This window comes from Pelodiscus sinensis, unplaced genomic scaffold (genome assembly GCF_049634645.1).
Source record: "Pelodiscus sinensis isolate JC-2024 unplaced genomic scaffold, ASM4963464v1 ctg220, whole genome shotgun sequence".
NCBI classification, from domain to species: domain Eukaryota; kingdom Metazoa; phylum Chordata; order Testudines; family Trionychidae; genus Pelodiscus; species Pelodiscus sinensis.
Window position 1 is genome coordinate 19,576 of NW_027465840.1, and position 9,881 is coordinate 29,456.

Genomic DNA, 9,881 nt, shown 5'->3' on the forward strand with positions numbered 1-9,881 from the left:
GGGAGGCGGGGACGGCACCCGGCTGGGAGCTGGGCAGTTTCTGGCTGGGACAGACTAAGCAGGGGTGGGGAGTTTAGGGACCCAGGCGCCCGTCTCAAGGGGCCTGAGGCTGCCTGGCCCTGACTCCTGTAGCCACCTCACGTCTGGGCTGTGTCGTTGCCTGGAGAAGGAATCAGCCCAGGGCTGGATTAAGGGGAGCGAGCCAGGCAGCTGCCCGGGTGCCAAGCGATGGGGGGGCCAGATGGCAGCTGTAAGAGGCGCATAGTGCCCCCTGCAGCTGCCATCAGGCGCCGTGCGCCCGGCTCAGCGGCTGCGGGGCCTTCCCCACCGGCCCTGCACGGCCTGGCTCGGCCTGGCCCTGCACTTGTCCCTGGCTCGGCACAGCGGGAACCTCCGGGAGCCGGGAGCCGGGAGCCGGGAGCCGGGGCCTGGCCCTGCACTTGTCCCTGGCTCTGCACTGTGGGAACCCCCAGGAGCCAGGAGCTGGGAGCTGGGAGCCGGGGCCTGGCCCTGCTCTTGTCCCTGGCTCGGCACAGCTGGAACCCCCAGGAGCCGGGAGCCGGGAGCCGGGAGCCGGGGCCTGGCCCTGCTCTTGTCCCTGGCTCTGCACAGCTGGAACCCCCCATTCGAAGCCTCAGACACCTCCAGGGCAGAAATCCCGCCCTGCCCCCGCTGGGAGGGGACCCAGCCCCTGCCCTGGTGCTCAGTGCGGAGCCGGCTGGGAGCCTGTGCCAGGCGGAGCGAGCCGGAGGCGAGGGCCGCACCAGGTGAGAACCAGCCCCCACGTAACCAGGGCTGCGGGAATAAGACAGGGTATGTCTACACTACCCCGCTAGTTCGAACTAGCGGGGTAGTGTAGACATACCCACAGGGATTTGCTGCGGGATGCAGCGACATAGGCCAGGCCAGAACCCAGGAGTCCTGCCCCCCAGCCCCCACTGCCCTCCCAGTGCTGGTCCCTGCCAGCCCCTCCCCTACTCCCCCCACCAGCCCCCACCGTGACTGGCAGGTGACCCCAAGGCAACTCCCACAGCCCCGTCCCACAGCGCGCAGGCCCTGGACGGCCAGAGGGGTCGCTGCCCCCCACCTCTGGCACCACAGCAGCAGGCTGGGGCAGTGAGTCTGGGGACTCCGGTGGCCCCTAGGTGGGACCCAGTGAGGCCAAACCCATCAGCCATGCGCCCCCCCTGCCCCGGGTATGTCTACACTACAGCACGAATTGGAATTAGTTAATTCAAACTAAGCTAATTGGAACTAGACCTAAAAACTAGTTCGAATTAGCATTTTGCTAATTCCAACTAGCATGTCCACACTGAGTGGACCCTGAACCGAGGTTAAGGCTGGCCGGAAGCAGTGCCAGCCGGGCATCAGGTTAGGACTTAGAGCGTGGAGCTGCTGCCTCAGGCTAGCCGAGGGCTGTGCTTAAAGGGACCCAACCCCCACCCTGGACAGACAGTTCTCAGGGTTCCCCACTTGCCTGTCTACCTCGATGGGGGACAGCAAAGCAGTCCTGTCTCGGAGTGCCCTGAGTGCCCACACTCGGCACATCACAGCACTCGGCCATCAGCCCGGCTGCACTTGCCGCAGGCTGCCAGCTGGGGGGTCAATAGGGGGGCTGTCAGGATCCAGGAGGCCCTGCAGGAGAGCTTGCACCCCGAGGAGCCCGCAGAGCCATCCCAGTCCTCCCCATCGGGGGCTCGTCCCCCATTCCTCCCTCACCCCCTTTCACTTACCCCCCCTAGCCCCCCTTCCTGATGTACAAAATAAAGGACACGTGTGTTCAATAATAGAAACTCTCTTTATTTAACAAAACTGGGAGGGGATTAACCTCTGGGGAGACTGGGAAAAGGAGGTGGGAGAGGGGAAGAGAGAGGGTGGGAGAGGGGAGGTGGAAACCTGGGAGGAGGGAGCTGGAAGGGGGAAGCCAGGGGAAGAAGGAGGAGGGGAAGTATCAAACTATGGGACGCCATATCTTCAGTACTGTGTACAGATGTGGGCTCCTCACCCCAGAAAAGAGGTTTTCGCCTTGGAAAGGGTTCAGAAAAGGACAGCTACAATGATTAGAGGTTTGGAACAGGCCCCATATGAGGAGAGGTTAAAGAGACTGGGACTTTTCAGCTTAGAAAAGAGGAGACTGAGGGGGGATATGATAGAGGTCTATAAAATCATGAGTGGTGTGGAGAGGGCGGATAAAGAAAAGTCCATAATATAAGGACTAGAGGACACCAAATGAAATTAATGGGTAGCAGGTTTAAAACTAATCAGCAGAATTTCTTCTTCACACAGCACATAGTCAACCTGTGGAACTCCTTGCCACAGGAGGCTGTGAAGGCTAGGACTATAAGGGTATGTCTACACTACAAAGTTAGTTAGAACTAACAGACGTTAGTTCAAACTAACTTTAATAAGCGCTACACTAGCGCTACGCTAGTTAGAATTAAATTCGAACTAGCGGAGCGCTTAGTTCGAACTAGGAAAACCTCATTTTACGAGGATTAAGCCTAGTTCGAACTAGCTAGTTCGAATTAAGGGGTGTGTAGCCCCTTCATTCGAACTAGTGGGAGGCTAGCCCTCCCCAGGTTTCCCTGGTGGCCACTCTAGCCAACACCAGGGAAACTCATCTGCCCCCCTCCCGGCCCCAGATCCCTTAAAGGGGCACAGGCTGGCTATGGTGCCCATGCCAGGTGCAAGCCTGCCAGCACCCAGCCAGCAGACCCTGCACCTGACACGGCACAGAGCCACCCACCCGATGCCCCCCAGCCCACCCCCTCTTGCCGGGACCAGGCTGGCAGCTCCCGGGAGCTTGCCCGGGACCGCAAGAGGCAGGCGCCCGCCTGGGCTAGTGCGGACATCGTGGGCCTCCGTCTAGGGCAGGAGAGCTGCCAGCCTAGCCACCCAGGAGCAAGTGTGCATGAAAATCAAGGTGATCGAATGAGACCCCCGACCCTGAGCCCTGAGCTTACAATGGCCGTCCTGGGTCAGACCAAAGGTCCATCTAGCCCAGTAGCCTGTCTGCTGACAGCGGCCAACCCTAGGGACCCTGGAGGGGATGGACCGAAGACAGTGACCAAGCCATTTGTCTCGTGCCATCCCTCTCCAGCCTTCCACAAACCTTGGGCAGGGACACCACTCCTACCCCCTGGCTAATAGCACTCCATGGACCCAACCTCCATGACTTGATCTCACTTCCCTTTAAACTCTGTTCTAGTTGTAGCCTTCACAGCCTCCTGCAGCAAGGAGTTCCGCAGGTTAACTATTTGCTTTGTGAACAACAACTTTCTCTTACTAGTTTGAAGCCTGCTACCCAGTCCTTTCCTTTGGTGTCCTCTAGTCCTTCTTTATGGGAACTCAGGAAGAACTTTTCTGAATGCACCCTCTCCACCCAACCCCTGCTTTTAGAGACCTCTATCCTGTCCCCGCTCCATCTCCTCTTTTCTAAGCTGAACAGTCCCAGTCTCTGTAGCCTCTCTTCATCTGGGACCTGTTCCCAACCCCTGATCATGTTAGTTGCCCTCCCCTCTCCCAGCCTTTCTCTTCCCCTCTCCCATCTCCTTTTCCCAGTCTCCCCCAGTTTTGTTCAATAAAGACAGATTCCATTTTTGAACACAATTGTCCTTTATTTTGTACATCAAGAGGGGCTAGGGAAGGGTAAGTGGAAGGAGGTGAGGGAGGAATGGGGTACGCGCCCCTGATGGGGAGGACTGGGCTGGCTCTGCAGGCTACTGGGGGTGGAAGCTCTCCTGCAGCCCCCCCAATTACCCCCTCTCCGCAGATGGCAGCCTGCGGCAAGTGCAGCCGGGCTGATGGCCGAGTGGTGTGATGTGCCCTGTGTGGGTACTCCGGGCAATCCAAGCCAGGACTGCTTTGCAAGCGGGGCACCCCTGAGAACTGTCTGTCCGGGGTGGGGGTCGGGTCCCTTTAAGCGCAGCCCTCGGCTAGCCTGAGACAGCAGCTCCAAGCTCTAAGTCCTCCTCTGATGCCCTGCCGGCACTGCTTCCGGCCATCCTTAAGCCTGGTTCAGGGTCCACTCAGTGTGGACTTGCTAGTTGGAATTAGCAAAACGCTAATTCGAACTAGTTTTTTAGTCTGGATCCGTTAGTTCGAATTAGCTTAGTTTGAATTAATTAATTCGAAGTAAGTTAGTTCGAATTAACGTTGTAGTGTAGACGTACCCTAACAGAGTTTAAAGCGAAGTTAGATAAATTCATGGAGGTTGTGTCCATGGAGTGCTATTAGCCAGGGGGTAGGAACGGTGTCCCTGGCTCTGTTTGTGGAAGGCTGGAGAGAGATGGCACGAGACAAATCGCTTGGTCATTGTCTTCGGTCCATCCCCTCCGGGGTACCTGGTGCTGGCCACTGTCGGCAGACAGGCTACTGGGCTAGATGGACCTTTGGTCTGACCCAGTGCGGCCGTTCTTATGTTCTAAGCTCAGGGCTCAGGGTCTGGGGTCTCACTGAACTAACTTGATTTTCATGCAAACCTGCTCCTGGGTTCGCATGTGGCCTTTGGTGGCCAGGCTGGCAGCTCTCCTGCCCTAGACGGCCGCCTTCCTGTGCCTAGTGCGGAGGTCGTGGACGTTGGAGGCCTCCCCCCAAACCTGGATGAGGTCCACGATCTCCGCACTAGACCAGGCGGGCGCCCGCCTCTTGCGGCCCTGGGAAGGCTCCTGGGAGCCGCCAGCCTGGTCCCAGGAAGAGGTGGAGGGCTGGGTTCTGGCAGGCTTGCAACTGGCACAAGCACTGTAGCCAGACCGTGCCCCTTTAAGGGCTCCAGGGCCGGGAGGGGGTGTGACAGTGCGTTGGGGGTTCCCCGTCTCCCGCACCCTGCAATGGCACAACCAGACTGCACCAGCCAGTGGAATTGAGGGTGGTTTATTGCTCCTCCAGCTCAGCCCAGCACAGATGTAATCTGGTTACAGGAACTGGGGCTAAGAGGCCTCAGTGCCCCCCCTTGAGATAGGGGAGTCCCAGCCCCCTCCCCAGCTCCTTATTCCCTGCCTTCCAGCCAGGAACTAACTAACCCTCCACCAGCCCTGCCCCCCAGCCAGGGCAGCATCCACCTTCCTTTGTTCCTCTCCATGGGGGGTGTCTGGCCACTGGTTCAACAAGTTTGGCACCTCTGCCTAGTGAGGCTTTCCCTGCTGGGTCTTGCTCCAGACAGCAGGGGTCACCACAGCCCAGCAAGTACCCCCACTACATCACACGGGGTCAAAAGAGTTTCCCTGGTTTGGGCCAGAGTGGCCACCAGGGCAAGCTGGGAGGGTATGTCTACACTGCCAACCTAGTGCTAATGTCGGCATTCGAAGTTGCAAATGAAGCCTGGGATTTAAATATCCCGAGCTTCATTTTCATCTTGCATCGAATTAGGCTCTCTAATTCCAACTACCGTACTCGTGGAACGTGGAACGAGGTGTACCGGTAGTTGGGATTAGAGAGCCTAATCTGAACTACCTACTCCGTGCCGCGTGGAGCCGCGTGGAGCCGCGTGGAGCCGCGGGCACAGAGTCCGCACTAACGGGGATTTAAAAATGGCGGCGCCCGGCAAGATGCAATGAAGCCTGAGATATTTAAATCCCGGGCTTCATTTGCAACTTCGAATGCCGACATTAGCCATCCTAGTTCGAACTAGAGTGGCAGTGTAGACGTACCCAGAAGGGCGAGCCTCCCACTAGTTCGAATGAAGTGGCTACGCAGCCCTTAATTGGAACTAGGCTTAGTCCTTGTAGAATGAGGTTTCCCTAGTTAGAATTAAGCGCTCGTGTGTAGCCCCTGTGAAAGTTAATTCGAACTAACGGCTGTAGTGTAGACAGACCCCTAGAGCCAAGGTCCTGCCCCCCAAAGGGCGCCCCATTCAGAGCGTGCTGCCCTCTCTCCAGGCAGGGGAGAGCAGAGGCTCACACTGTCTGTCTGGCTCTAGGTCTCCGTGGCAGTGAAGAGCCTCTAGCTTCGGGAGGGAGCATGGAGCCCAGCTTTCCCCTCCTGGCCTCGCTGCTGCTCCTTGTGCCCGGTGCATCCGCCTACGGCTTCAGGAACTGCATCCAGTCCATGGTCGACCCGCGCAGCTTCCGGTGCATCCAGCGGTTCCTGAGCGACGTAGCGAGCGCCGTGGACGACCTGCCGGCCAGCGCCACGGCCGTCAACATCTCCCACAACTCCATCCGCCGCCTGCCTGCGGCCAGCTTCCGCCATCTGCCCCAGCTGCGCAAGCTGGGCCTGGCCTACAACCGCCTGGAGATGATTGAGGACGGGGCTTTCGAGAACCTCGGGGCCTTGGTCACGCTCAACCTGTCCTACAACCGCCTGACCAACCTGTCCGAAGGGGCCTTGCACGGCTTGAGCAACCTCACCCACCTCTTCCTGCAGCACAACCCCCTCAGCACGATGCACCCCAGTGCCCTGCAGCCCTTGGGCCACCTGCACACCCTGGACTTGTTCTCCAGCCGCCTGGCCAGCTTCGACGAGGTGGCCTGCCGCCTGCAGGGCTTGCTGAGGCTGCGGGTGCTGAACTTGTGCCACAGTAACCTGAGTTCTCTCAGCTCCTGCTGCCTGCTGCCTCCCTCCCTCTCTACCCTGCATCTGTGCAACAATTCGCTGCAGGCCGTGGACAGCGGCCCCCAGCTCCTGCGCCACGTCAGGCGCCTCGACCTGGCCTATAACAACATCTCCAACGTCACTTCCTTTGCCGGCACCCAGCTCCAGAAGCTCCGCTACCTGCTGCTGAAGGGGAACCCCCTGGATGTCTTCGATCTGCTGAACGTGTCCCGCCTGCCCCCATCCAGCCTGGACTACTCCGGCCTGCGCCTGGGCAGGGAGGGGGTGAGCCGGCTGTGCCAGCACCTGGGCAACGGGACAGTCCGACGCCTCCTGCTGCAGAGCAACGGCATCCAGGAGCTGGAGGGCAAGCCCTTCTCCGCGTGCCCGCCCGTCTGGGCTCTGGACCTCTCGTGGAACAAGCTCCGGTCGCTGCGCTGTGTGGACTGGCTGCTGGGGGAGGAGCAGCACGGCGCCCTGCAGAGCCTGGTGGTGGAACACAACCTGCTGAACCACCTGGGGCCCTGCCATGACTCCACCTCCTTGGAGGCGCTGCAGAACATCAGCTTCCGCTACAACCGCATCCTCTCGGTGCAGCACTGGGCGTTCCGGTACGCCCCCCGCCTGCGCACCCTGCACCTCAACATCAACACCATCGCCTACCTGCACAAGCACGCCCTGAAGGGCCTGCGCGCCCTCACGGAGCTGCGGCTGGACAACAACCTGCTGACCGACCTCTACAGGCCCAGCTTTGCCGACCTGCGCAGCCTCGTCACGCTCAACCTCCGTAACAACCGCGTCTCCGTCCTGTTCCCCTGCGTCTTCAGCAGCCTCAGCCGGCTGCAGATCCTGGACCTGGGGGGCAACAACATCCGCCGCTTGGGCAGCCAGTCGCTCTGCGGGCTGCACAGCCTCACCAAGCTCTACCTGGACGGCAACCACATCAAGGAGATCAGCAGTGATGAGTTCCGCCCGGTGCAGGCCACGCTGCAGGTGCTGGACCTGGGGGGCAACAGCCTGGAATACATCACCAAGAGGCAGCACAAGCCCCCGCCCTTCCGGTACCTGCACAGGCTCTATGACCTCAAGCTGCCAGGCCAGCGGCCGTACGGCATGAAGATCATCCCGCCACAGTTCTTCCGGGGCCTGAGCGCCCTGCGCGAGCTCTTCCTGGCCGAGAACAAGCTGCTGTCCATCTCCCCGGACGCCTTCGACGACCTCCGGCAGCTGCAGTACTTGAGCCTGGCCGACAGCAGCAACGGGATGCAGGATCTGCCGCCCGGGATCTTCAAAAGCCTCGTCTGCCTGCAGAGGCTGAACCTGGAGAACGTGGGGCTCCACTCGCTGACGCTGGAGGTGTTCGGGAACCTCGGCAACCTGACCTCGCTGCTGCTGGCCAAGAACCAGCTGCAGACCTTCAATGCGAGCGTGGCCCGCGCACTGGGCGCGCTACGGTACCTGGACCTGCGCAAGTGCCCCCTGAGCTGCACCTGTGAGAACCTGGCCTTCCAGCGGTGGCTGGCCAGCGCGCCGGTGCAGGTGGTCTACCTCTACAACTACTCCTGCGGGTCCCACCAGCCACTGGGCTACGTGTACAGCTTCGACACGCACGTCTGCTTCCTCGACGCCGGGCTCTACCTGTTCTCCGCCACCGCCCCGGTGCTGCTGCTCCTCACGCTGCTGCCCCTGCTCCACCACCGGGCCTACTGGCGGCTCAAGTACCACTTCTACATCCTGCGCTCCTGGGCCAACGAGCACTGGCGCCGGCAGGACGGGGAGTCCTTCCAGTACGACGCCTTCGTCTCCTACAACTCCGCCGACGAGGGCTGGGTGCTGGAGCAGCTGGTGCCGGGCCTGGAGAGCAGTCAGGGCTCCTTCCGCCTCTGCCTCCACCACCGGGACTTCGAGGTGGGCAAGAGCATCGTCGACAACATCGTGGACAGCATCTACCACAGCCGCAAGACCATCTGCGTCATCAGCCGCAGCTACCTGCAGAGCGAGTGGTGCTCTCTGGAGATCCAGCTGGCCAGCTACCGGCTCTTCGAGGAGCTCAAGGACGTCCTGGTCATGGTGTTCCTGGAGGCCATCCCCGAAAGGGAGCTCTCTGCCTACCACCGCATGCGCAAGGTGATGCTCAGGAAGACCTACATCAGCTGGCCCCCGGAGCCGGCAGCCCAGCCGCTCTTCTGGAGCAAGCTGCGGAAGGCTCTGCGAGGCCGCTGCGCGGAAGAGGACGAGGAGCTGCACCCCCTGGACGGGGAAGATGAGCCGCTGCTAGAGTCCGTGTCCCAGCTTGGCTAGGAAACGGGCGCTCCCACTGCAGCTCTGCCCTGGGCAGTTCCCACACCCCCAGGCTCCAGCAATACCCCGCCTCCGCCGCAAGCAGCTGCCTGCTCCTCTGTACAAGGGAGCTCTGGCACTGGCTCCCTTAGGGTCTGTCTACACTACCCCGCTAGTTCGAACTAGGAGGGTAATGTAGGCATACCGCACTTGCTAATGAAGCCCGGGATTTGAATTTCCCGGGCTTCATTTGCATAAGCAGGGAGCCGCCATTTTTAAATCCCCGCTGGTTCGAACCCCGTGTAGCGCGGCTACACGGGGCTCGAACTAGGTAGTTCGAACTAGGTTCCTATTCCGAACTACCGGTACTCCTTGTTCCATGCCCTAGTTCCACGAGGTGTACCGGTAGTTCGAAATAGGAAGCCTAGTCCGAACTACGTAGTTCGAGCCCCGTGTAGCCGCACTACACGGGGTTCGAACCAGCGGGGATTTAAAACTGGCGGCTCCCCGCTTATGCAAATGAAGCCCGGGAAATTCAAATCCCGGGCTTCATTAGCAAGTGCGGTATGCATACATTACCCTCCTAGTTCGAACTAGCGGGGTAGTGTAGACATACCCGTGGGCATGAGAGCCACCCACCCGTGGGACCCAGTGAGCCTCTGGGAGGGCAGAGCGGGGCCTGGGGACCCACCCTCTTCTGAACTCATCCCAGGACAGGCTGTGGACGCAGCCCTCCAGGCCCAGGAGATGCCGGGGGAAGGCAACAGAAATCGGCCCGACAGGGCTGGTCGGCGCGACTCCTTATGCCCCCGCGCTTCCCGAGCTCCGCGTGCGCTTCGGACAGCAGCTAAGCTGTCGCATGGCCCGCCCAAGGGCAGTCTAGCCGCCCCCAGGAGGGGACGCAGCGCTCCGGGGCAGACGGCTCCTGCACCCTCCTGCTCTGACACCAGCCCCACTCCCCTCCAGAGCCAACAGAGAACACAGGAGTCCTGGCTCCCAGCCCCGTTGCTCTGACCAGTAGCCCCCGCTCCCCTCCCTGCACTCAGAACAGCGAGCCTCCTGCGCTTGGC

General features: G+C 60.6%; 1 protein-coding gene across 1 annotated transcript; it reads left to right on the forward strand.

The window, feature by feature from the left end:
- The first annotated feature begins 685 nt into the window (after positions 1 to 685).
- On the forward strand, positions 686 to 8,964 carry LOC102453419 (uncharacterized). Its single transcript, XM_075914833.1, has 2 exons — positions 686 to 767; positions 5,918 to 8,964. Exon 2 carries the CDS (start codon positions 5,959 to 5,961, stop codon positions 8,830 to 8,832), a length of 2,874 nt encoding a protein of 957 aa, XP_075770948.1. The 5' UTR covers positions 686 to 767; positions 5,918 to 5,958; the 3' UTR covers positions 8,833 to 8,964.
- The last annotated feature ends 917 nt before the right edge of the window (positions 8,965 to 9,881 follow it).

Coding starts and splice junctions, on each gene's coding strand:
- LOC102453419 (XM_075914833.1), top strand. CDS start 5,959: ATGGAGCCCAGCTTTCCCCTCCTGGCCTCGCTGCTGCTCCTTGTGCCC.